The 27087-nt window shown below is 51.1% G+C and overlaps 1 protein-coding gene across 1 annotated transcript in view; it reads right to left on the bottom strand.

The window, feature by feature from the left end:
* The window catches only part of LOC134174936 (collagen alpha-1(I) chain-like), an 82183-nt gene that overhangs the window by 32834 nt on the left and 22262 nt on the right, over positions 1 to 27087 (bottom strand). The window contains exons 2-8 of the mRNA XM_062640321.1: positions 19736 to 19883; positions 18838 to 18996; positions 18104 to 18299; positions 17276 to 17419; positions 15647 to 15688; positions 2114 to 2375; positions 1256 to 1665 (exon numbers count right to left, since the gene is read on the bottom strand). Of these exons, the coding sequence (XP_062496305.1) occupies positions 1256 to 1665; positions 2114 to 2375; positions 15647 to 15688; positions 17276 to 17419; positions 18104 to 18299; positions 18838 to 18996; positions 19736 to 19883 (1361 nt within the window). The remainder of the gene's footprint in view (positions 1 to 1255; positions 1666 to 2113; positions 2376 to 15646; positions 15689 to 17275; positions 17420 to 18103; positions 18300 to 18837; positions 18997 to 19735; positions 19884 to 27087) is intronic.

Raw genomic sequence — 27087 nt, forward strand, 5'->3', positions numbered from 1 at the left:
GGTGTTAGGAAGCAATCCCATAAAGCTGGATCAGGGCCAGGCGCTCACACAGTAGTTTGGAGGAGAATGCAAACATCTGTGGCTTGTGAGAGATCTGATCCAGCCCCTCTCTAGGCAAAAGTGCACATGGAGCCAAGCAGTGACCCCACTTCAGGGCTCACCAAAGCGTCTGCCCAGACAGGCACAGAGCCAGATGCAGATCCTGGCTTTGCCTGATAAAGAAATCCATCTGGAAGATGTCAGCTAGGCTGATAACACGCCAGGCTGCAGCACAGCATCTACTGCGTGTCTGCTGCAGACCTGCGGACCTGACAGCTTCAATTACAGCTGCTTTTTGTTCTGAGCTTATAAACAGCTTTGTCCGAGCCTGGGAATCCACTGGGGCCATTCCCAGCTAGCACAGACACGCTGCATCCCTGCTGCAGCCAGCCCTCGCTGCCCTGTGCCGATGGGGTGGGTATAAAGGCCAAGCTACATGTCCAGAAGCAGCTTTGGCACTGGGGAATGCTGGTTTGTGTTGTGTCCCTGCCCATGGCAGGGGGCTGAAACTGGATGAGCTTTAAGGTCCCTTCCAGCCCAAACCAGGCTGGGATCCTATGAAATTATATAAAACCATTTTCAGCTACTTCCCGCTGAAGACTGGGAACCTCCATGAGGTCTCATCTATTCTAAGTTTACCTTTTAATTCCCATTTTTCCATCCGCTATGATGGATGAACAATCTGACAATCAAAGCTTATCTCAAGTCAATTCAATGCTCTGCTTTGAACCAATACAAATCTGGGGACAACGCGGTGGTAGAGAAGTGATGGACAGCGATGCCAGCAGGTCCATGGGCTGACGCCTGGGGTTTGGTGTGAGGACAGGGTCTGGAGAGGTGGCTTGGCCCCACACTGAGCCCATCAGCCTGCCTCTGGGCAGGACCGTACAGTCATAGGATGGTTGGAGTTGGAAGGGACCTGAAAGATCCAGGGTAACATGAAAGCCAACAATGTGGTTAAATGACTTGAGACCAATCTCTAGGGAAGGGGGACAATGGAATCATCTTCTCCTCTCCAATTGCCACTGAAGCCTCTTCAGGGACATCAGAAAACCTCCTTCAAGGGCCAGGCTATTGCACAGCCCCATGCTGCCTGCGCAGAGACTTCCCTGCCCGCTTCCCCATGGTGAGCTCTGGCACCAGCACCCTGCACCCACCACCCGCTCCGGAGGGGAAGCAGCACCACGAGCACCCATCCCAGCCCTCCAGCACTCACCGGCAGCCCCGGCGGTCCTGGCAGCCCTGGTGGTCCCGGCTTGACATGACCCTGCTGCCCATGTGCCACCGGTGACACAGGGTGTGCCAGGCGGGCAGCGCCGTCCTCAAGCCCTGGTACAGCAGGGCTGGCTGCTGATGGAGGATGCTGCAGGAAACCTTCTGCTGACCCTGACCCAAAGGGACCTTTGGGCACGTTTCCTCTGGGGGCAGCTCCCTGATGTGGCAATGGGGAGACCTTGGTGAAGGTGGAAGGCACGTCCAGGTCAGTGATGGCATCGCCGGGTTTGTCAGGCAGGAGCTGCTGCCGGGTGCCCGCATCACCCATCTGCTTCTCTGTGGTGACATTCTCCTCCCAGGGGTTGGGGGCTCGCTCCTTCTTTGCTGCTCTCAGTGTTTTGATGGAGGAGCCTGGGTGGATAAAAGCACCATCAGGTACCGGGCATCATGGTGGAAGACAGGCTGATAACACTGGGGCTGTTCAGCCTGGAGAAGAGAAGCTGCATGGAGACCTCAGAGCAGCTTCCAGTGTCTGAAGGGGGCTACAAGGATGCTGGAGAGGGACTCTTCATCAGGGACTGCAGTGATAGGACAAGGGGTGGTAGGTTTGGACTGAAATGGGAGATTCAGGTTAGATCTAAGGCAGAAGCTCTTCCCTGTGAGGGTGCTGAGGCGCTGGCACAGGGTGCCCAGAGAAGCTGTGGCTGCCCCATCCCTGGCAGTGTTCAAGGCCAGGTTGGACACAGGGGCTTGGAGCAAGCTGCTCTAGTGGAAGGGGTCCCTGCCCGTGGCAGGGGTTGGAACTGGAGGAGCTTTAAGGTCCCTTCCAACACAAACCATTCCATGACTCTGGACTCACCGGAGCTACCAGGAACCCATGTGTTGGCCCTGCTGAGCCCAGGCCTGCCAGGGTGGGTGATTTTATTATAGGTGGAGTTCAACAGCTCAAAGCCTTCCTCCTCAATAGAAACGCTGCTCTCCTCCTCCTCAGCCAATGGCATCTTGGTGGCAGGGGGTGAAGTCAGAGTGCTCCCATCAGGGGGGATGTTGAGGGTGTCCTGGGCATCCTCCTGCACCCACGGGAGCCCCAGGGTCAAATCTGAATGGGTGAGTCTGGAGTCCTGGCAGAGAAGAAGGAAAATGTGAAATCTGATGTTTTCACCCGTTTTTTCCCCGTTCCTCATTCAGCACACTTGTGCTTCTTAACTTCCCATGTACAGGAATGCTGCTGTGGGAATGAGGTAACCCAGGGCTTGTGAGCTTCTCCACCCCAGTTCAGCCACCAACACAAAACTCATCCTCCACAATGGACATGAGCCCGTTGTCAGTGTGGGCCATGCCATGAGCCATGAACCTCCTCCTCACAGTGCCAATTGCAATGATCCCCCCCAGTTTCCTCTGCTCAAAGGGCATCACAAGAAGAGCCCATAGAGAAAACCATGAGAGAAACCCATCCTTGAGAGCAATCACTAAAGCAACCCTATAGAGTTACACCAGGGATCAGGCCCCTTCAGCCTTCGATTTTGCTGCTTGTGCCTCTTCCAAGGGGGAACAGTACAGGCAGATTGGAGGGGAGTTCCCACCGCACATCTTCCCTTTGTCTCTTGGTGCCACTTCAAATGGTCCCTGCAGGACAATGCAGGTCCCAAGGCATCCTTCAGCCCTACAACCACCCAGATACCGCCCAGGGATGGAGGAACACTGCAATGTTGGTAGAAGTGTCTATGCTCAAAGGCAAAGGAGTGATAAAGGAGTTAACCTGTAGAGAAACACCTGTACTTCCAATGCACATCATGCACCCAGCACCGGTGCAAGTGCCTCAGGCTGGGCTTGCACAGGGAGCCACATGCACACAGGTCCAGCACTGGGTTGATTGCCTGGGGGCTGCGAGCGACCTTCACCTCCCCTGGAACAACAGGCAGCATCCCCATCAGCCCCACATCCCACCACCCCCTCAGAGCTTGCTCCGGGCTCCCACTGAGCTCCATGGGACATGGACAACCTGGTAACCTGTACCCATGGCCCTGAGAAGAGCGGGTGGGACCTGAGCCCTGGCTGGGGGCTCCTTGGGGCTGGTGCCATGCAGCTCACGAGGAGATAGTCTGTGAGAAGTCACTAGAGGGAGATGCAGGCCCATGGTTGCCTTGCGGGGCTGCAGGAGGAGCAGGGAGGTACAAGGAGATAGGAAGCATCCTTCCCATCCCAGCTTGTGTTGATTGAATCCATTGCTCTGGTCTTGCTCAGCACCGTGGACCCAAGACGCACGTTTGCCTGGGAGCACAGAGGTGCATTTGGATCAATAGGAAGTGGAAAACCCCAACAATTTCACTGCCAGAAGTGATTCTGTAGGTAAGAACCCAATGGTATTGGTGGGACAGGGGAGATGGCTCCAAGCAGACCCCACTTCTGGAGGGCCATGGGAGGCTGAGGAGACTGCTTAAGCCTTTGCTCTGCTGCTGGGTGCCATCAGATTGGAGATCGCCAACCTCTTCCCATTCCAAGGGGGGAGCAAAAGTGAAAATTCTTATTTTTTCAACTTTCAAAAGTGAAGTTTGAGGAATTTATTTTAAAACCAGCTGAAACTTCTTGCTCAATTGTACAAATTTGGGGGGGTGGGAATATCTTTGTTCTGTTTAATTTGTTATAATTGAGTTTGATTTCAAGCGTTCCTGCACAACCGATTTGATAAGCTAAAGTCCATCTCAAATCAGAAAAAAGTGTTTTCTTTCCTTTAATATCAAAATGAAATATTTTGGCCTTTTTTCCCTCCCAAAATCTACCCCAAACACATCACTTAAAGTCCTAATAAGGGCAAATAAGCACCCTCCTAAAAAAATTATCAGTGCCAACAACTACTGCTGATGCCAGCCATGGACGCAGCCTGGACACCTCCAAAGAGCATCTCCACCCTCACACCCACAGCAGGAGGATGGCCAGGCCCGCAGTGCACCCATTTCTGTTGGCCCCTCTGATGCTCTGGTAGGTAAATACATGAGGGATGCATCTAGGACTGTGTGTAGGTACCAGAGGAAACCACCCTGGGTCACACCCAGGTCTCAGTGTTACCTGGTCCCTGTTTAATCCCTGCAGCTGCTTGAAGGAATACTAATAAATAATATAAAATCATAATAAAAATAAAACTTGAAAATGAATAAATAAATGGAATGGGAGGAAATAGGAATATTCCCATTTCAATTTTTCACCCCACTTGCAGAAAGAGACCTGCCCCCCCAAAGGGAGATGCAGTGGTGATGTGTTGAGATTGCTCTGCTCCTCTGGCCGGTGCTATGTCCCAAGCCAAAGGAGCAGCATTCCTCTAGCACCAGGATTTTTGCTGATACCCCAAATGGCATTAACAGCCATATCTTCAAAGAACAATGTTTGCAGCAGTTAAATAGGCAAGAAGCAGCCTAGCACCAAGGAAGAGGTGTTGGGAATCCTGGGTTTGGGCTTTGTGGATGCTATCACACCCATCAGCTGCATCCAGTGTTTGTCCCACTCAGCACTGTAGGTCCTCCCTGGAGGTCTCTGGGGAAAGAAGGGCAGTTTGGCCACCTCTGCACAGGGTGCCCAGAGAAGCTGTGGCTGCCCCATCCCTGGCAGTGTTCAAGGCCAGGTTGGACACAGGGGCTTGGAGCAAGCTGCTCTAGTGGAAGGTGTCCCTGCCCGTGGTAGGGGTTGGAGCTGGAGGAGCTTTAAGGTCCCTTCCAACCCAAACCAAGAGAAGGCTGCGTGGAGACTTCATAGCAGCCTTCCAGTATCTGAAGGGGGCCTATAGGGATGCTGGGGAGGGACTCTTCATTAGGGACTGTAGTGATAGGACAAGGGGTAACGGGTTAAAACTGAAACAGGGGAAGTTTAGATTGGATCTAAGGAGGAAGTTCTTTACTGTGAGGGTGGTGAGGCACTGGAACGGGTTGCCCAAGGAGGTTGTGAATGCTCCATCCCTGGCAATGTTCAAGGCCAGGTTGGACGAGGCCTTGGGTGATATGGTTTAGTGTGAGGTGCCTCTGCCCATGGCAGGGGGGTTGGAACTGGATGATCTTAAGGTCCTTTCCAACCCGAACTATTCTATGATTCTATGGTCCTATGATAATCAGCAACTCCATGTGGAGCACCACATCTTCCCAGCAGAACACCCTGTGGTTAGTTTAAGCCATTCACAAATGTTAGAAAACAACTCAGGAAGGAGCATCCCCTGTGACAGCATCCACGCATCCCTGGAAGCAAACCAGCCTAGCCCTGGAGCCGTGTTCTCCTCTAACCCTACATCCTTTCTCCTGGACATAGGATCCAAATCCCAAGGAACCCCCAGACGTCAGCTCACCAGCCCTTCAGGCATGGCTTTTGCAACCCCAGAGCTGCAGGAATAGGGCCTGAAGCCATATAGCATGTGAGGAAGGTGGGGACAGAGCTGCCAGGCACCAGCTTCACCCATGCAAGGTCACATTTGCAGTCCCCTGGGGCAGCACAGGCTCTCAGGAGGACAAGACAGGATCCTTCAGTGCTTTCCCATCACACACATAGTCAGGTACAACCCTTCCCTCTCTTTGCACTTGGGTCCAAGGCAAAGCAAGGCTGTGAAACCTGAGCTGAGGAAAGGCAGAAACCTGCCCTTGCTACATCAGGCTTTCTCCCTCTTGCAGCCCCATAGCACACAGCAGAACCGTTTCCTTCCTTTTCCCTTGCTACACAGCACTACCTGTGTCAGGAGAGGGACCCAAGGGGTTAACGACAGACACCTCCCCACACATCACCCAGCCACTGCAGAGAGGACCAGCACCCTGGGTCACATTAGTCTTCCCAGACAGACCAGGACCAGTGGATTCAATTACCTGAGGGTAAAACCTCCTTCAGTGTAACATACAAGCCAGATTTCAAACCCAGTTAAGAGCCCTCCTGTCATTAGCTTCAACTAACGTGGTTTGTGGTGCTGTTCCTGTTTAAGCTGCGAGCTGGTGGTGGGTCACTAAAGAGCTGTAACACAAACTCCAAACCAGTGCTCCTTTTACCCCACTAAACTAATAACCCCTAACTGACTTCACAAGGTCCTTTTGGGCAAGAAATCACAGAGCAGCAGCAAAAGCATCCTGGCCAAAGCTTGACTCCATCATTTGTGTGTCTTAAAATCACCTTAAAATCAGAGCAACCATATTCCCTGCAAGGTCATCTTCCCACAGAGCACGAGAGGAGCCAAAGGGGGCCAACCATACCTGCAGGCAGCTGGGTTACCCCCTTCAGCCCACCCCAACAAGGAGACCCACATCCACCTCCGGAGTGAGCTGCAGAGCATGGGGCAGACCTGGAGACTCTGCACACCATCAGTTGAGGTGCCCTTGGCTCTGCCATAACCCCTCGACACACACACAAAGCTGATGCTTGGCTATAGTTCCACTCCATTTCACCTTCCCCATGGCTTGTCCAGGAGGAGTTTCTGGGCAGCCCAAGGAGCTTATTGCTCCTATTAACACGCTGCAGTTTCCTCCCTGAACAACAGTCCAGAGCTTGCATCATTCGTTAGCAAATCACAGCAAAACCAGGGCAGCTTCATAGCCACTCACTCCAGCATCTGCCCACCAAATACATTTAGTGCTATTTGTAAGCCTCCAGCAGCTGGGAGCCTCAAGAGGAGCATCTGAAGTGTGAAAGGGGCTGAAAACTCACCTTGGAGGGGAGGCGGAGAGAGTTATTTATAACCCCCCATTCTCCTCCTGGCACAAAGGATGCTTGGAGGTGAGGACCAGGCAACAGATGCTCCTCCTGCACCACACACAGCAGTTAAGCCCTCTGCAATCCCAGCTGCATGCTTCAGTTTGGGGTTTGGCACATAAGAAAACCAATAGAAATGAGAGCTGCTGGGGCAGGGACTTGGCCTATTTGTCAGCTTCAGTTAAAATAGTATTAAAAATTGACTCCTTAGCTTTGGATTTTACTGTTTCCAGCCCATTTTGTAGGATGGTTCCTTCAGCCAAAGGAAATTTGTTGTCTTTTTACTTTGGAACCAACTTTTTCATTCAGAAACAGACCCACAGCAATGCAGGACTTTAAGAAAGGGCTTTTCAATGTGGAAGTGGAAATGTTTCCTTTGAGGTGGAACAAAAACCAGGCTGCTGTGACCCGGGTACCAGAATGTGCTGCAGGCTCCCATCCTGAGCCACCCAAGGATGCAGGAAACACCACAAGAGGTGTTTTCTCCTTTCATTTGATTAGGGACTAATGTCGTTTGGGGGAAATGGGGACCTTTCCTTTCCAAGCTCCATCTTGAGACTGGGGACATGAACGCCATTTCCCAACCTAAACCCCCAAGTGGATGCCCACCAGGACCTGTGGTTGCAGGAGACCCGTTCATTGGCTTCACATCAGCCCATCTCTAACCTGGAGTTTCCTTTTAGCCAAGGCCTTTGCTAATAACACAAGTCAAGGAAATAAATGCACCCGACAGAGGCAGAAAAGGCAGGATTTGGGCACTGAATCAAAGCAGGGAGCTGGGGGAAGGAGCAGAGGGACAGGAGCAGCTCCAGGTTTTCCCACTGCAGGGATTCACCAGTTTCACAAAGGATGGACAAGCTCAAGGCACGAGCTGCTGCAGCAAGGGGAAAAGCCTTGCTGGGTGATCTCACATCCCCTGCTCACATATGGAACAGGTCAAACAGTGCCAGCCACATGCACCCGTTCCTAGAAAGATCACCAAGGTGCAGTATCCAGGTTGTTACTGCCCCAGGAGCAGCCCAGGGACTGATCCCCAGGGCTCCCAGCCAGGAGGTGTTGGGTGGCTTTCCAGGATAATGTCTCATCTGCAGCACTGGCTGCTGCCATGGAGACTGGGCGCAGGGTTCCAGGGCTGCCACGTGAATGCCTGTAGCAAGAAAGCACTTAAAATCAATGGGCTGGTGCACGGAATTGTTTCTTTTAGTATTACTTTTTGCTGGTAAAAAAAGCCACCTGATGCCTAAAGACACCTTGAAAGTCCCAGGCAAAGACACGATAAAAGGGTGCCATCAAATCCAGTCAGATGAATCAGTAATGGCATCTCTAAGGGTACCAGAGGGAAGGTTTCTAAACACCAGCCCTTCACCCCACAGCCAGCAGCAGACATCCTCACCACAGCTCCCCCGGAGATGCTGACGTCCTTGTGCCTGAAGGCACAATAAAATGGGGTCCCTAATGCAAACCCAGCCTGCCCTGACACCACCATTCATCCTGCAAGCCAGGCCTCCAGCCCAGCCCCATGTAGCTGGAAAGAGGCTTTGCACCAGGTTTGGAGCCTGCATCCATGTAGATGCTCATGAGCATCACCGTGGTTGAGCCGTGATGGACCAGTGCTCAGCCCCATGTAGCTGGAAAGAGGCTTTGCACCAGGTTTGGAGCCTGCATCCATGTAGATGCTCATGAGCATCACCGTGGTTGAGCCGTGATGGACCAGTGCTCAGCCCCATGTAGCTGGAAAGAGGCTTTGCACCAGGTTTGGAGCCTGCATCCATGTAGATGCTCATGAGCATCACCGTGGTTGAGCCGTGATGGACCAGTGCTCAGCCCCACAGAGCAAGCCCTGCTGCCAAGGGCTCCTACAGGCCCAAGGAGCCCCCGTGGGGAGAATCTCATCAGCTCTGCTCCTCGTTTATACACCCCAGACAAGCTCCTAAGAAGGGGACAAATGTCAGCAGGTAGGGAACCACCTATAAACAAGATATCAGCACCACGCTGCTCCATGGGGTATTGCAGGGGCTGCATGATGAAGCCCATGAGCATCAATAGCCAGAAATGATTTGACAGCGTAAGTGTCACATAGGACAGCACCTGCCTCAAAGGGAACAAGGGGAATATTTGCTCTCAGCACAGCAGTCCCTGGAGAGGATATAAAGACATGGCTGTGGTTTATGAGGTGAAATAAAGAATAGAAGGCTTTTTCTTCCAAAAACTATATAGCGAGTTCATGTGGTTTTGACGTTACAATCTTGTTGCTTTGGGGTTTTGTTTTTATTAAAGAGAGGCTTGAAATAGACCTTTAATGGTGGGGAAAGAAGCTAAACCCTAAGTGCTTCAGCTTTCCAACCCGAGCTGTATTTCTCCCTCCAACCAATTTTGATCCACAGTGGTAATTCCCTTAAAATATGCTTTGCAACCACAGCACTGAGAAGTCTCAGCTATGGCCACTTGGAAGAGAACTTGGTGCCTCATCCTGGATGTCCTGAAGAAGACCATTAATGGTATCAGCACCACGCTGCCCCACGGGGCATTGCAGGGGCTGCAGGATTAAGCCCACAAAGCCCAAATAATTTGACAGGAGAGAGGGGAGGCCTGGATTAGAAAAATTCTGGAGATCCTGCCTCATGGAACAGCTCTGCAAAGCTAAACCGGTCAGTTCTTCAAAGGGAAGTCACTTGTAGGCAAGGTGACACAAAAGAAGGATCTGGAGCTGTTGGAGCGAGGCCAGAGGAGGCCACGGAGATGCTGCGAGGGCTGGAGCAGCTCTGCTCTGGAGCCAGGCTGAGAGAGCTGGGCTGGGGCAGCCTGGAGAAGAGAAGGCTCCTGAAGGGGAGACCTTAGAGCAGCTCCAGTGCCTGAAGGGGCTGCAGGAAACCTGGAGAGGGGCTTGGGACAAGGGATGTAGGGACAGGCCAAGGGGAATGGCTTTAACCTGCCAGAGGGGAGACTGAGATGAGCTCTTAGGCAGAAGCTCTTCCCTGTGAGGGTGCTGAGGCGCTGGCACAGGGTGCCCAGAGAAGCTGTGGCTGCCCCATCCCTGGCAGTGTTCAAGGCCAGGTTGGACACAGGGGCTTGGAGCAAGCTGCTCTAGTGGAAGGTGTCCCTGCCTGTGGCAGGGGTTGGAGCTGGAGGAGCTTTAACGTCCATTCCAACACAAACCAGGCTGGGATAAGACATCCAAGCACAGATGGCATCAGGTGAGGAAGAGCACAATGGGAAGCCCTGAACCCTTCTTCCCTAAAAGACCAGGTACAAACGTTATTGTCACCAGGTGCCCAGCTCTTATGAACCACAAACTGTGAAGCACTGCATGGGCAGAAGCTGAAGCATTCATGTATTTAATAGGTGAAGCCAGCATGGAACAAGTCCATAGGCCACACAGCAGCCAGGGAATGCCAGGTCCAGCCCTGGCAGCCTGCACTGACATGGAATTGATTTCCTACATATTGCAGACAAGCAGTTTTTAATTCAGCTTCACCATCTGGCATGGGAAAGGTCTGGACTGGAAACTCTCATCTGGTGAGCTCAGGGAAATGGGTCTCTAAGCTGAAGCGGTCTCTCAGGCACAAGGAATCATGACTGAATTACTCTGGTTCTGTGTAAACAGAACAAAAAGCCAAGATCAATAGCATAGATGCTTGCTCCTTTAAGTAAGCCAAATTTAGAGAAGAACCAGCTGAGAAAGACAAACTGGGAACTGCTTTCAACAGCTCAGGAGTTGTCCAAAGGCATGAGAGCAGAGGAAGAAGGATGCGGTTTCAAAACCCCCTGAAATCATTTATGGGAAGGAGCACAAATTGAAAGCAGCCATTAAGAATGATGAAACAGAAGGAAAAAGGAATTAGCATGTGCTAAGAGCAATGCAGAGCCTATCATCTGCAGAAAATCAACTTGGACAAGGAAAGTACAGAAGTGTCTGACCCACACCTCCCTTGTTGCAGCATCTTCATCGTGGTCCCCTGCCACGTGGAAGTGTCCAAACCACCATCAGCAGTGTGGGAAGCCAAATCTCTGCCCATGTTTCAGACAATGCAGATAACAAAATGCTTCCCATTCCAGCAGTGCCAAGGAGGAGGGGTTTCTCGATCCCCTCCTGATAATACAAGCAAAGCAGCATTAAAATAGCAGGCTCTCCCAAAGACGAGCACTGATTTGGCTCAGAAAGCTGGGGGAGCTCCAGGGGACTGGGAAAAGGCTTTATGTTGTGCCAATACGAGGGAGAAAACGAAGGCAAACAGGAGGCCTGGAGTAATTACAGACCTCTTCCCTCACGTAGAACCCACGTTAATAACAGAGCAACTGATATGGGGCTCATTAATAGAGAAACCACAGATAACGTAATTAGCGCCATGGCTTTGCAAAGAGCTGCTGTGTAACTAACTTGGGATCTTGCCTGAGATTACGAGTGTTTTGCTGAGAAAGATAACAGTGTTGATGTAATGATCCTGGACTTCTGTAGGGCTTTGCTGGTTGTACATGTTGATAGCGTGATCCAAAACCTCAGTTGATGTCCTAACTGGTGAACAGGTTAAAACCCAGCTTGGAGCATGTACGTCTACAGGAGCTCAGACAACGAGCATCACACTGCCCTAGGTTCCAGCTAGGTCAGGCGAGGGAACGTGTATTTCAAAGCTTAGGGTCTTCTCTCAGGAAACACATTTTTGTCAATAGAAGTCTCTCTTACTCAACAGACAAAGGTAAAATGTGATTTATAAACCTAAGATCCGAGAAATACGATTTAAACTGCTTTTTCCAGCACGTTTTAGCATCAGGCCCCTGGAAGATGGTCATGAGGAAGCTACAGATCAAGGCTGGAGTCCTTGCTAAGCAAGCTGTATTGATTTAGAGGAATAATCACCAGAAAACCCTGTGGGCTGTGTTCAGCAGTAGATCAGGTCATTATTGGATCTGCAGCACTCACAGCAGGAGTCTATGGAAGAGAAGCCTCTTCTGGTGCTTCCTCATTGCTTTGCACCAGCCGCTGCTTCCTCAGAGAGGTGCACAGGGCTGCAGCCCTCAGCTGGGGCATCACTGTCCTCCTCTACTTGCTTTGGGCCAGATGTGCAGGCTCGTGGCGTGCCAGGAACATCTGCTCCATCAGAACTGGAGTAGCTCAGCACACTGAGCCCCAAATCACTGCCCGTGGGAGCAAGGGGAGGAAATCTTGCTCATGGGTTTCAGGTTGGACACAGGGGCTTGGAGCAAGCTGCTCTAGTGGAAGGTGTCCCTGCCCGTGGCAGGGGTTGGAACTGGAGGAGCTTTAAGGTCCCTTCCAACACAAACCAGTCTGGGATGCTATGGTGTCTGACAGGCAGGTGCTGGATTTGGGAAGTGAATATGCTGTAAGCAAATAATAAACAAGAGAAATTATTTCTTGTTGGAGAAGATGCCTCAGCAGTGCCCTGTTTTCACAGGGGGGGTTTAGGGCTCCCTGGTATCCCAATCGAACTGAAGCAACCCAAAAGCCTGAACATCCCTGCAAGCTCCGCATCCAGGGGCCACAATCAGACTGGAAAGACTCTGAAGAACTCCCCCTGCTCCCTGCAGCACTCTCAAACAGCGCCGGTGCCTTTCCTCCAACCCATTTCTGGGTGGCCCTCAGGCAGAGGGCAGCGCTGCTGCATTGCACCCAGATGTGGCTGCCGCAGGACATGAAACACCGGTGGGAAGTGCGATGCCCCATGAAGCTGCGGATCAAGCCAAGCCCTTGCTGCAATTCTCCTGCCATAAGGCAAGCCATAAGTCAGCAAGGACGCAAACCCTGAACCCGGGCAGGAGGTCAGACCGTAAAGGGCTGCAGAGCAGCTGTAACTCACTACAGGATGCCTCAGGACTCGATTAGATGGAATAGCACTTTATGGCTTTGACCCGGGGTGTGGTTAAACACTGCGGTTCAAACCAGCACACTCCATCACATTTATCACACTGTGGATTTGAGGTGAAATAAATTATCCACAAACACTTTATCCTACTTAAACTGGCTTCAGAAGTCTTCAGGTGGCTGAGATACACAGACACAGGCTTCGGGCTGCTCTGATTTAAAGGAAGGATGCCCTGGTACTTCATTAAGCAATCAAAGGTGCTAACAAGAAATTAGCCATTAAACCTCCATTTACTGCTCTCAAAAACTATCTGTAAGATGGACCTTCTTCCTAAAGCTGAAGTAGAACTAGGATTTCTTCTGCCATAAAAAATCCCAGGGTCTTTTCCTCTCTTCCTTGCATATGAATTCTCATCAAAACCATCGCATTGTGATTTGCTTTATTTAATTGGAATGTTTCTCAGTATGATCAAAAGCTAGCAAAGTCCTGTCAAGTCAGATCTTTTACTCTGTACATATGATATATTCAAACCTCAACAAGAAAAGAGGCTTTAGTTAAAACTCAGATTGATGACAACAAAACCTCACTAGAAATACTGTTTTGCCATCCAGGTCAGTGATGTCCAAGCTCATTTTGCTCCATGTTCTCTGCTGGCACCAAGCGTTGCCTGCATTGTGCCACACAGGAGTCTCCTGTTAAGCACAGGAGCAGAGACAAGCACATTCCCAGCACACCTCTGGATCATTTGGCCTTGTCCAAAGCCCCTCTCCAGGTTTCCTGTAGCCCCTTTAGGCATTGGAAGGCTGAATCTCAGCAGCAGTTTGAGCTGTCCAAAGAATTAAACCTGTGAATTTTTGTCTCGTTGGAACCCAATGGGATTTCAGCTTTATTTGACTTTGGTTGAACGGCTTTAGGATCCCAGTTTAAATTGCTTTGGAAAAAGCCATTCAGTGGAGTAATCAGCTCAGCCCTTCTGCTCATGTTCAGCACAGGCACACAAAGAGAAGCCAAAAGGCAGGAGAAGGGGTTCAATACCATCCCTATCTCAAACATTACTCATATATTACAATCTTCCCCTCAAAATAACAAACCCACAGAAGGAATAGACCGCAATTCACCATAATTTAGGCTGCCAGTAACAGGCAGCTAATCCAGTGCCGCCATCCACTTCTATCTTCCCCACCGCCATCCTAGCCTTCTGTAATGATTTAGCTCTAATCAGTAAAGAAGGAATTCCCTGATACACTGATTTACGAACAAAGGCATGGGAAGTGTAACTCCAAAGCATAGCTTCAAGGTGCCCCTGCAGCAGAGCTGATCTGCTCTTCATTACTGTCACACCGCAACGCGTTAGCAGCGCATTTCTTTCTCTTAATAAATTCACACGCCAAAGACCCTGAGGCCTCTCTGGTGCTGATTAAGTGCTTGAAAACCAAACTTGTCCCGAATCCTGAATATCCTTGTTCTTTCCCTGGGGGCCTATGAATTTCACCACTTTGCTCTAGGGCAGCATCTCACCAATTCACACCAGTCGGCAGGAGAAGAGCATCGGATGGGGGAGCACATCCTGACCAGGATCCAACAGGATTTGAGGACTAATTGCAAGGAAGAGACCACCATCCAGACACACTCAGGGGAGCAATTTTGCCATCTCAGTTCATTATCACCGTCGCAAATCCAACCCACAAGCAGCCTCATCAGCACACCAGCAGCACGCTCATCTGTACTGCTGCAACCCTTGTGTCACCCAGCTCCAGGGCTGCATGAGGCCACTTGGGCAGAAGTGAAGCACAAGTTGCACAAAGGAGTACTGAGGTGTAGTCAGTTTAAGCCAGGAGTGAGAGCAGAGACCATCCCCAAACAGTTAACAGCAGTGCCTGGGAGGGTGAGGGGAGCACAGACAGGACTGCTCTGCTCATACACACACAGATCTCATTTTACATTTGCTGGCAGCTTTCCCCCTCAGGATGTCTGTTTGCAAGAACCTGAACAACGAACCTTGGCCACAGATCCCAAATACAGCAGAAACATAAAGGATGTGCAGCACTCACCCCCCCCCGATGCACGCAGAGGAGCTGGAGCCATGCTCCGAGCAGCTCTGATGGAGAAGCAGCAGCCTTCAGTCCCATGAAGTGGGGAGCAGCTGCCCCGCTCCCACCACCAGACATGGAGCTATGCCAAGGAATTGCGATGCTTTAACCCCCAGAATCACAACCACCTTCAACCACTGCAGAGCTTGGGCCTTTCCCACCTCAACCACAGCAAGTTGGACAAAGCCTTGGGTGCCATGGTTTAGTGTGAGGTGTCCCTGCCCATGGCAGGGGGGTTGGAACTGGATGATCTTAAGGTCCTTTCCAACCCGAACTATTCTATGATTCTGTGATTCTAAGCAGCAGCAGCAGCAAGTCCTCCCCATGCACCAGACCCCACACATGGGCAGAAGCCGCAGTCATCAGCCTCCTTTCTCCTGTACCATGCAGAGACCTGCCAGCCTCATTGCTTCCTTCTCTCCAAGCAATTCCAGCCAGGCTCACAGGCAGATCCTGTGCACGCAGTGGGCTCACCCATCTCATTGCCGCCTTCCTCAAGCCACAACTCTTGGGCTCAGTGTAACTGCTCAGGAAGGTCACCTAAACACTTCCCTCGACCTCCAGCTCCAAGACACGTTACACTCAAACCATTAACGAGAGACATGGCAAGAAAAATAAGTAGGTGCCTTGATGGGGTTTTGGGGGGGCTTTTTACCCAAATGATTGCTGGAGCAACTCATTTATCCAGGAGAGATTATGATGGTGAGACATAGAGGGACATAGGGAAGGGTGCTCCCTGCACATACCCCCTGCAGCAGCGCAGAAGAGTCATACCTGAGCAGATGAGTCCTGGATTTCATTGGTTTCTTTTGGCACCTAGACAGTTGGAGAGAGAAAGAGAAGCATCACTGCCAGAGGACCTGCTCTGATTTCAGCATTGCTTCGTGTTGGCCCCAGAACTGAAACGCTCACTGCCTCCAATGGCACGGGAAACATCCAGGGAATGCGCACGGGGAACCAGGCATTCATAACAACGTGGGGGAACAACTTTTGCTGAAAGCTCTCAAGTCTCTGGGTGGTTTTTGCAGTTTCTTTTGGTTTTAGAACCCATCAGTCCTGAGGAGGATCAAGGGGTGGGAACCATCCTGTGGAATCCCACTTGCAGTCAATTCAATGATGCTTCAAACCCCAAAGCTTTCTCCCTGCTGGGTAAGCCCCTGGAGACATTCAAGTGAGTGCTCCAGGCCTACAGAGCATAATATAATGTATTATATACATTAATATATACATGTTAATGTGTATCACATGTATAGTATGTATGTTATATATTAACATAATATAGACATTAAAAGCAGGTTGAGAGGAATCCATCACCTTGCAGGCTTAGAGGACACATCTCTTAGCTTTTAAAGCATAGAATCAATTTATAGCTCTAGGGAGTGAATCCAACTTATCTTGGAGATACAGCCAGCACATAAGGGCTGACAGCATGAGAAAAGCTAGGGATCATTTTGGGAATGCTCATGGGATACACTTACTAGGAACTCTGACACACTGATCTTCCTTACATCAGGAAGCTTTGCCATCTAGCTGTGCTAGCAATAGGATCCCAGAGGAAGGAAACACTGGGTAGGACCCAGACTGAGCAGATTCCCTACCCCACACCCAGTTCCCTCCCCTGACACTGCCCTTTCCCATCAGCAATCCCACCTTCTCATTAGACCACCAAAAGTGGGAGGTTCATGCCAAACACTGACATTAGGCACGTCCCTCTTTAGCAAGCCTTTTCTAGGCAGCTACAAGCCCTTCAGGATACCCGGCCTAGAGAGGTGAGAGATGAGGTATCTCCCTGACCCAACTCCAGCTCCTGAGGTGCTTCATGTCTCTGGGGTTTCAGTGTGTGATCTGGGCTCGTGGGCACATAGATACCTCTGGAATAATTGCTGAACACCAAAACAGGAGCAAAATCCACAAAACCTCCATTTTCCAGCATTGCTGGCAAACAGGAGACAGCCTTTGATGGGACAATGCACCAAAGGGTTCAATCTTGCTGGGACAGAGCAAGAACTTCAAAGCCATGTACAACTCCCAAGTAAAGCCTTCACCCCCTCCCAAAAGCAGAGCTCCAGCTGCAGCATTACTCAACAGCTACTCACAGCTTCCCTGTGTTAAACACATGAGCACATACAGTAATACACACACCCAGGCTTGCTTTGGCTCAGAAACTCTCCCTTTAACTCATCCTCCCTTTGCACCAAGCCCATCTATGACTTGAAGGGAGGGTTTGGGTGGTGAACGAAGAAACACCCTATGTGCTGGCCACCATCACCTCCTTGCATCGCAACTCAAACTGGAGACCCAAGCGCTTCCAGGCTGTATTAACACCCTGGGTTGGTCCTTTCATTTGAACTGTGCTGCACCAAAGAGGAGCAACCCCAGTTTTGCAGCTGCCCTCAGCCCTACCTCTGGCCAGGCTGTTGCAAGCTCCCGTTGGGAACCGAAGCGGTTGAGGTTGAAGGAGGATGCGCACGTTGGGTTGTAGCTGCGGCAGTGCTCACCGGCGGCTGCTGGGTCTCCCATCACGAAGGTCAGTTGCTGTAGAGCACCCTGGGGAGGAAGACACACAGAAACCATAGTTTAGCCCTGTTGCCTCCAGAGCAGGATGGTCTGGGGGACTGTCTTCAGCCTCTCATAACCAGGGACTTCTTTAAAGGATGGTTTAGGCAATCAGTGTTCACTGCCTGTCTTCAAGAGCTGGATGCAAAGGCTGAAAGCATCTTCTTCAGGCTGAACAGTCCCAACTCTTGTATATCAACACAAAGCCATACAAAAACTCTGGGAACCTGGCCTTTGAGTTTATCAGGCATTTTAACACTGCCATCTACTTTGAGCTGCTGGGAACCCTTTGCCTGTAAAGTCCTCAGAGCAGGGACTTCACGTTCAACACAATGCATGGGACAAGTTCCTCACCAACTGCTTTGTAGGCTAACTGCACAGATGACTTCTGTACCTGGTACAAGTCATGGTCAACAAGGGAATATGAGTGTAAGCCTGTAATCTAGAGGTCTCTCCTGCTGACCTGACTGCTGCACTTGTGTTGCCCTGACCCAAAATCAAGCACTTTACACAATTCAAAGCATTTGCAAAGCTCATCCTTCCCAATGAAAATAAATGGTGCGTTAAGGAAGACAAAGCAATGGATTCCTTCAGAGGGAGTTGCAACCCCACTTCATGCAGCTAGAGCAGACCATGTCCTCCAATACAGCCCTGCCAAGCCTATCCAGCTCTCACCTTAAAGGGGATCTCAAAGGACTCGATCAGGCCTCCAACGATGATCAGCCCCTCAGTGTTCACTCCCATCCCAAAATAGTTGGACCAGCTCACTCTGTCCACCAGCCGACAGTCCACGTGCAATTCCAGCCTCTCCAGGGAGATGCTGAGAGCAACCCGGTGCCAGTGCCCATCGCCAAGGAAGGAAACTGGGAACCTGCATGTCCCAGAGTGGGAAGGGAAGAGGCATAACATGAAAACTTGAGTCCTACACCTTCTGCAGGACAAGGCTTCATCCCTACCAGCTCCCAGGGTCTCATTATCCATCCTTAGAGTAGATGCAAAGGACAAAACTAGAGAAATCGAGTCTACCTGCTGTGACAAGTAAGCACCATCATCACTTCCAGCATGAGGATGCTGTTTCTATCCAATGGATTTGGGCACTTCTACAACCAGTTGAGGTGTCTGGGAAATTATTGGTATTTGGGTCTCTCCCCACTTGATTTATCCCTTGAATCTTTCTGTTCTTTGCTTTGTTTGACAGATCTGCATTGTTTTGACAGTGCAGTTAGGTAGGGACTACCTATGCAGTCCCACCACTAGGTCTGAGGGGCTGTCACTCATGAGGGGACATGACCTTGATTCAGCTGAGGTGGGCTCAGAGCAGAGCCCAGAGTGGGAAACCTTAAGTCTGGCCTTGGGAGTAATAATGGAAGCATGGAAAGGGAGAAAGAGCCACCTGAGCTAGAACTTACTCATAGTGCCTCCTCCTTGTGGTGACAAAGACCAAGGCGTATGGGTTGATCCTGATCTGGAAGAGCACATGGCTCCGATGGCTGAGGATGGTCACAAGGCTGGTGTCCTCCTTCAGCGAGTACCTGAGCTTCATGAGCACGCTCAGCTCATCTGCAAAGCTAATAGAAAGAAGTGACACATTGTGCAGTGTCTGCTGTGTCACCATGAGCTTCCTTCTAAGGACAAAAACCCCTGAATCAGAGCACAAATGAGCTCAATGAGAGGAGGATAAATGCAAAATGAAAGCAAACAATCATTCAGGTTATAGGGTCAGAGACTCAAAGAGCAGCAGGCAGGCCAAAATCAGCACTGTCCATACAATCTCTATTCATCTCAGGTGCAATCTCAGCACATGTCTGTGTGGCTGTGCGTGACTTCCCATGGGACCCCTGCTTTGCCCATGGCTGAGACTGGGTGGTGACACAGTTACAAGAAGCTCTTCCATGCTGTCTTCTCTCACCATGTCCTTGTCCAAAGAAAGCTGCAGCCCTACATCAAGAACAGCAAAGGTTTGAACTTGTCTATGCCTCCACAGACCCGTGCCTTGGTATAAAGCAATGCTGATGAAGATGGCTGTGCTCTCTTGCTCTCTCCAGTTATGTGCTGGAGCAGAGAAATCTTCCCAATGTGAGCACCAAGAAAACGTATTCCTGGAAATGGTCAGTCAATGGTGTGCCAATGTCTTCCCTGCACACAATCAAGAAAGATGGAAGAAGCACTGGGCTCATAAGAGCTCAGAGTGGATGCGTTATCTTTGTGTCATGGAATAGGGTCTTAAAGTAACCCCTCAAACCAACACGAATGCATGAGTTGATTCTGAGCACCACCACCCCACCCCATCCCCTGAAGGCAGCTTACCTGTCCCCAAACGCCTCTCTGGTGGGGATGTTGAGGGTAGCATACTGCCCAATCTCCAGGATGCTGCAGTTGGCTTCATCATGGCCAAAGGAGACATTGCTGAGGTCCTGTGCATGGGAAGTGATTTTGTCCAGCAAGTCCACTTCATCTGTGTGGAGGGAGAGAATGAGATGCTCAGCAGCTGAGACACCTTCCCTACAGGGCTCTGCTCTGTTAGGCAACAGACAAAGCCCCCAGGAAGCACAGAATGCAATCTGGAGAAACTAAAATAATCCACAAACTCAGTAAACCTGGATCAAAACAAGCATCCAAATAACCTCAGAAGCACCCAGGTGGTATTTCTGATACAGAACATGTGTTTCAAGGCTAGTGTCCCAAAGACATGAAGGGCCACTCCTACCCCAGCAACAGTGGTACGTTTATGCCCATATAGTTGGGATGCTCAAGACTGTAAAGCAGAGCCTGGGACACAGATGTCCTAAAACACAAGCCCTGGATCAGCTGGGTACAGAAAATCCTGCTCAGTCCTAAGATTCCTTGTTGAAGTTTGCCCAATTTCAATGAAGAATTGGACCAAGGAGTGGGGTGAAGTTACCGTGTCCCTCACTGAGAGACGTGTCCCGAACAAGTAGGAAACTCCATCAGGAGCTGTGCATCACGCCAACACCCCTTTGCCATCAGGTGAAAGACCCAGTTTCAGAGCAGTGCTGTGAACACACAAGATGGTTTGAACCGGGTGAGAGGCCCCTGATCTGAGCTATTTGGCAGCACCATCACTTCATCTCCTGAGGAGCTTTTAATTCCCTTGGTGAACAGAGACAATCCCTTTCCAAGCTCATTCATCGACTAAAGAATCCTTCAGCTACAGAAACACCATACAGAAAACTGTTTAAAACCACAAGGTTTCTTGCTCCCCTCTATTAGCAAGAAAACTTGCAGCCATCTGGCTCTACCCAGACACACCATTTCTATCTTTGAGACATCTACATCCAGGTCCCTCCTTTCTTGTCAGCCCCTTATGCTACTGGGCAGTGCAGCAATAGCCTGTCAGGGGTGGGGATGAGGAACAGACCCAGGGCAGCATCCCATGGGCCCAGCCTTGCAGGATGAGTCTGGATCACTCCAGACCTGCAGCCCTTTTACTGGGAGGGCCTGGACAATCCCACTTGATGCTCAGTCCACAGGAATGCTGCCAGTACCATCTGCACTAGCAGATGCCATCACTTGGGAGTCATCCAGCCTCTGCATTCACTCCTATTGCCACTGTTGATGAGGTGCAAGATTTATGTGAGGGCAGATGAACAGCCTCAGGCATGCTGCAGCCTGACAGGACATCTACACTCTACACAGATCCATGGCTCCACAAAGTAACAAGTCAATTGAAAAAGCAGCTTTGATCCAGTTGATGCTAATGTAGTGCTCCAGACACCATCTCCTCAGCTGGTTTTACAAGGCAAAAAGCCCTGTACTGGTAAGGGAGGGAGAGGGGGGGAATGGGGTCCTGCAGGAGACACAGCCTTTTGTGGTGACTTGGGTTTTCACCTGGTGTTTCCCCAGCTCCCCACATGGTCACAGCATCAACATGTGGGCAATGCCAAACTCATGAAGTTCAACAAGGCCAAGTACAAGCTCCTGCACCTGGGTAGGAGCAATCCCAGGCACAGCTACAGGTTGGGCATAGAAGAGATTCAGAGCAGCCTGAGGAGAAGGACTTGGGGGTGTTGGCTGGTGAGAAAATGAACATGAGCCGGATTCAGTGTGCGCTTGCAGCCCAGAAACCAACCGTATCCTGGGCTGCATCAAAAGGAGCGTGACCAGCAGGTCGAAGGAGGTGATCCTGCCCCTCTACTCTGCTCTCGTGAGACCTCACCTGCAGCACTGTGTGCAGTTCTGGTGTCCTCAACGTAAGAAGGACATGGAACTGTTGGAGCAAGTCCAGAAGAGGCCATGAGGATGATCAGGGGCTGGAGCACCTCCTGTATGAAGACAGGCTGAGAACACTGGGGCTGTTCAGCCTGGAGAAGAGAAACTGCGTGGAGACATCAGAGCAGCTTCCAGTGTCTGAAGAGGGTTACAAGGATGCTGGAGAGGGACTCTTCACCAGGGACTGCAGTGATAGGACAAGGGGTGATGTGTTCAGACTGAAACAGGGGAAATTGAGATGAGCTCTTAGGCAGAAGCTCTTCCCTGTGAGGGTGCTGAGGTGCTGGCACAGGGTGCCCAGAGAAGCTGTGGCTGCCCCATCCCTGGCAGTGTTCAAGGGCAGGTTGGACACAGGGGCTTGGAGCAAGCTGCTCTAGTGGAAGGTGTCCCTGCCCGTGGCAGGGGTTGGAGCTGGAGGAGCTTTAAGGTCCTTTCCAATACAATCCAGGCTGGGATTCTGTGTTCCCAGGAAGATCTCTGCTTAGAACATCAATGTGCAGCAGCCTTTGGAAGCAGGAACACTGCAGAAGAGTGGTACCAAGCCAGACAGGGTGCAGGGCTAAGCCCCTCAGAGACCTGAGCAGTCACAAACCTCGAAACAGCACTGAGCTGGCAGCGTCTGTTGGTGTTACAAGTGATGTGCATGCACAGTGTGGGGAATTGATCTTAGATCAAACACAGCTGAAAGAGGGGGAGAAATCCGTCAGGAATGTTCATCCTTTCTCATTCCCAGATAGTTTTGGGAGGCGATTTCCCAGCTGCTGACATCAGTGGATGTACCAAGATCTGCATGGTCCACCTCCAAGGGCTGCAGCCCTCATTACCCTTCAGCTTTGCTGGTGTTTACAGGCAGACGAGTGTGAATTCAGTGGTTTCTCTCATGTTAAGGCTTTCCCTACACAAGCTGCATCTGGGAATGTAGTACTGCAATGGAAAGAAACTACTGCTTCGTGGCCTTAACACACAACTAGAGCATTTGCTGAAAGCAAAACCCCTGTTCCCTGACAAAAGTGGGGCTGGGGTTAGGGTTAGGCATGTGCCTGGTGCTTTCCTAAGTAAAGCAGCAGAGATTCCTTTCTCCAAGGCCTGAGAACTGGAGGTAACAGGGGAGCAATCACAGCAGCTGGGCTACACGAGGAGGTTTGAACAGCCAGGGCTGGTGTTTGCCTCTGGACCCCTCCCCAATGCCAAGAGAAGAATCTGGCACAGAAACAAAACTGAATTAGGAGCAAAACTCATGAGATCTCTTCATGCCCAGGCAAGGCAATGAGTGGGAACCACAGCCCATCATAGCCAAGGGAGGGCTGTCCAAAGCATGGGGCACCAGAGCATGCACCTACCAGCCAAGAGAGAGACAGACTGACCCCACTGTATGCCCAGAGCAGCCCCAGCTCTGGCAGAGGGGCCGTGCACTGCCATCAGAGCCTGAACCTCATGGGAGGCATTAGGCTGTGTTCCCATCCTTAGGAACACCTTCCTGCTTGATCGCATGCACATTGGGAGCAGCCATGAGCAGCCAGCATGCTCCTACCTGCACCCTGGAGGCAACGCTACCCAGGACCCGAGGCCAGGCTCACACCAAGCTGTGTTCACAGGCAGGCTGGGTTTATGTTGAGCTCCAGACGTGGGTTCTTCCTTGCTCAACCTGCACAAAAGCCAGGCAGGACTGCCCATGGTGCGCATTCTGTGTGCCAGACCACCTTTGCTCTTCAACCTCAACCCAAAAGCCTGCAGAACGGCCATTTCTATGCTGGAAAGGACATTCCTGGAGTACAATGACTGCTGCCAAATTCAGCTTGCTCCGGGCTCCCAAAGCAGTGCAGGAATTCCCAGGCAGCCCAGTGCCGGGAGACTTGTGCACAGGTTTAGCAAGGACAAGCACCGGCCAGTGGGGCTGGAGCCAAGCATCCCAAGCTGAAGTTAACCTGAAGCTGAAGTTGACCATGAGGGTACCAAGCACGTCTGGGGAGACGTGCTTTCAAGGATGGGGAGCACAACAGTGCAAAGGGAGACACCTATAAAAAGCTCTTAGAGGTACACTATAAAGCTGCTGCATCCAACCACATGAATCCATTGTGGTGCTGGGTGTTGTGACAGGTCTCTGCCTCCAATAGCCAACTGTGCCACTGACCCTGTGTGCCAGTGCAGGTGTCCCAGCAATGCTGAGCTCTGGCTGGAGGAGAAAACCAGCAGAGCCTTGCAGAGCTCAGCAAGAGAAGATGCATTCTGTGATGGTCAGCAGTGTGCTCTGGACCATCACTACCTCCATTGCCTTGCTCTAAGCACATTGGTGCACTTTAAAAGGTTATTTAAAAAGCCCTGGCTTTTTAATTGCTTCCTGGGGGAAGCTGAACAGAAAATCCCCCAAAATGTATGGATCCCTTTTCAAAATGGAAAAGAAGCACACAGAAAAAGGGATCAAAGACTTTACCCCAGCACTCTGGGAAGTTATCCACAAATTCCAGACCAACTATTAAGCACACAAAAAGCATCAGCATTTCTAGCATAAAGAAATGAAGGCAGAGGGCTCTGCTTATGCCCCTGCACTGTTGGGTGCTGGACTTTGCCAATGGACCTGCATCAGACCATAAGCTCTGTATTTTCAATTCAGGGTTTCCTTGCCCTCGTCAGTCTTGCAGCACCACACAGTCAAAATTCCCAAGGGAAAAGAGGAGAAACAGGGAACATGGGCAATAGCCTGGTCAGAGAACAACTGCAAAGGTCCCCCTATCCTTCAAAGAGGAGATGACACCACATTGCTTACCCCGGAAGGCCAATTTGGACTGTGCCTGGCACACAGGCACCCACCAGCCTGGGCAGTGGAGAGGGAAGGTGGTGAGGAGCACCTAGGGCTGGTGAGCCAGGAGCTGGGGACCCTATTGTGAGCAGCCCCAGGCACTGGTAACAGGGCTCACAGGCAGCCCAAAACCAGGTCCAGGGTCCCCTATGGAGCACAGTGAAAGACAAAGAAAGACATGGGCAGAAGCAGGTCTGGAAACAGGGCTACAGAGTGGGTGCAAAGCCAAGAAAGGACAGGAGACAAGAGACAAGATATACCCAGCGCAGGCCCATGGTCCATCCAGGAGACAAAGCCAAAGGCAGAGCTCAAGGCAAGAACCCTACACCAAAGCTCAGCAGAGGGCTGAGGATGCAGGGCTGGGCTTAAATGGGCTCCTGGAGTGCAGGGGTGAGTGGAGGTCCCAGGTGAGGCTGGTCAGAGACATTAAGGCCCATTAGTGCTCTCAGGGACATGACAAGGTTCAACATCAGTTCTCCATCACCACGTCCTATCCCTGAGGCTTCATCCCAGAGGAAGATGTTCCATAGAGGGGGATATCCCATGTTCCAGACACAACAAAGCTACCATCCATGCTTTCCTCTGGCTTGCATGCACCACGTGTGAAGCTTATATTAGGCTTTAACTTCTCCCCAGAGCAGGGAAATGAGGGGAAAGGAAATGACATTAAACAACATAAACCATAACTGGAGCCCTGGGAGAGCTCGTAACTGGGTCTGTCAGACTGAGTCACTTCCCCTGGATGTGGCACCACCGGTTGGGACCTGAAATAAGTGGGCTGGACAAGCCCAGAGGACAGCCCTGGTGCTTGCTGCCTGGGGAATGGAGCATATGAGCTAATGGGTCTTTCCTCCCTCTGATTTCTGAGTGCCTTATGAAAGACTCCTATTAGAGTCTGCCTAGGATCACAGGCCATGCACTTGCAACTGAATTAGAGAGACTTGTACGTCACAGTCGTAATTGGTATTAAAGGTTTTCTGTATTAAGTGATGGAAAAAGAGGACTTGATACTGGGGCAAGGGTTTTCTGGCACCTCAGACCACTGACACCACCGCAGTGATCCATAGCCAAGTATTCAAAACAAGGCAGCCCTCCAGAAACACTGAGGGTCCTCCACTTCCTTTGTGACAGTTCACATCTGAGGCATAGAAATGCCCCAAAAGACATCAAGTCTGGGTCCCATGTGGTGCTGTACGGGCAGAGAATCATAAAACGGTTGGGTTGGAAAGGACCTTAAAGCTCCTCCAGCTCCAACCCCTGCCACGGGCAGGGACCCCTTCCACTAGAGCAGCTTGCTCCAAGCCCCTGTGTCCAACCTGGCCTTGAACACTGCCAGGGATGGGGCAGCCACAGCTTCTCTGGGCACCCTGTGCCAGCGCCTCAGCACCCTCACAGGGAAGAGCTTCTGCCTAAGAGCTCATCTCAGTCTCCCCTCTGGCAGGTTAAAGCCATTCCCCTTGGCCTGTCCCTACAGGCCCTTGTAAAATGTCTCTCTCCAGGTTTCTTGTTGGCTAAGAAAGGCCACAACAAGGTCTTCCCGGAACCTTCTCCCTTCTCCATGCTGTTTACAGGTCATCAGCCCTCCAGCAGCTCTTCCTGCTTCTCTTTCTATCCCTGTAAATTAAATAACGCCCACAGCAGCCACCCATGTCCCTTCCTGGGCCATGTCCATTCCCTGTTGTTCCCATTTCCCTTGTCACCGAACAACTTCTTGTTAAGGGCAACACCACAAGCCACACAAGGCAAGGTTTAAGTTGAATACAGAGGGTTATGCAACAGGATTTCAACCTTCTCCTCCCTGCTCTGGAGAGCAGAGAGAATCTGGGCTCGACCCAGGGGCTGCAAGTTGAAGGGGATGGAGCCAAAGCAGGAAGAAAAAGCAAAAGCCCGTTTCTCACAGAGAACATGGTACCTATTAGCGGAGAAGTGAATGCAACCACCCACCCACAGAGAGGACAGAGAATTTCAGGGGAGAGAAACCTTTTCAGATGAAAGAGCCAGCTGGGAGCATTGTTTGGACAGGAAAAATGGGAGGGAGGGCTTCTTTTCAGGCTCCATACACAGGTCTGCATGCGTGCTGCTGCTCCATTGTATGGGCCCAGCATGGGGGCTCTGCTGGGATGGGGCTTCTGGGGACAAAGCCTGGGGAGGAGGAAGGGCTGCGGAAGTCAAGGATGACCCTGAATAAGGATACACTGGCTACAGGGAAAAGTAGGACCAGTGGAGGAAGAAGGGAGTCTGTGAGATGCCTTTTGGGAGATGAGCAATGGGAGGAGGGAAGTCAACAGTTGCTAAACCCACAGTGGGGATTATGAAAGCAGAGTGCCCACAGGAGTAGGGAAGTGGGCTTGATGGGCATTTCAGCCTTCAGCTTCACCACCCTCGCCAGGTCTTCCCTCTGCAAATCCCAACACAAATCATGAGGCGGCATGACAATCTTTTCCCATTAACTGAAGAGCGTTTCCTGCCCTCGTAGGGACAAAGAAACGTGTGTTTGCTTTGCAAACATGGAACAAATCAATATCCTGACAAGTTCAAAGACCCTTTTGAAGGAGGTGCTGGGAAGGAAGCTCACAAGGGCTGGGTGCTCTGCAGGATTTAGTGGGTCTTGCTTGGGTTGGTTTGTCAGAAG

The sequence above is a fragment of the Pezoporus occidentalis genome, unplaced genomic scaffold (assembly GCF_034315485.1).
Source record: "Pezoporus occidentalis ecotype Australia unplaced genomic scaffold, CSIRO_AGI_Poc_V1 ctg64, whole genome shotgun sequence".
NCBI classification, from domain to species: Eukaryota; Metazoa; Chordata; class Aves; order Psittaciformes; family Psittacidae; genus Pezoporus; species Pezoporus occidentalis.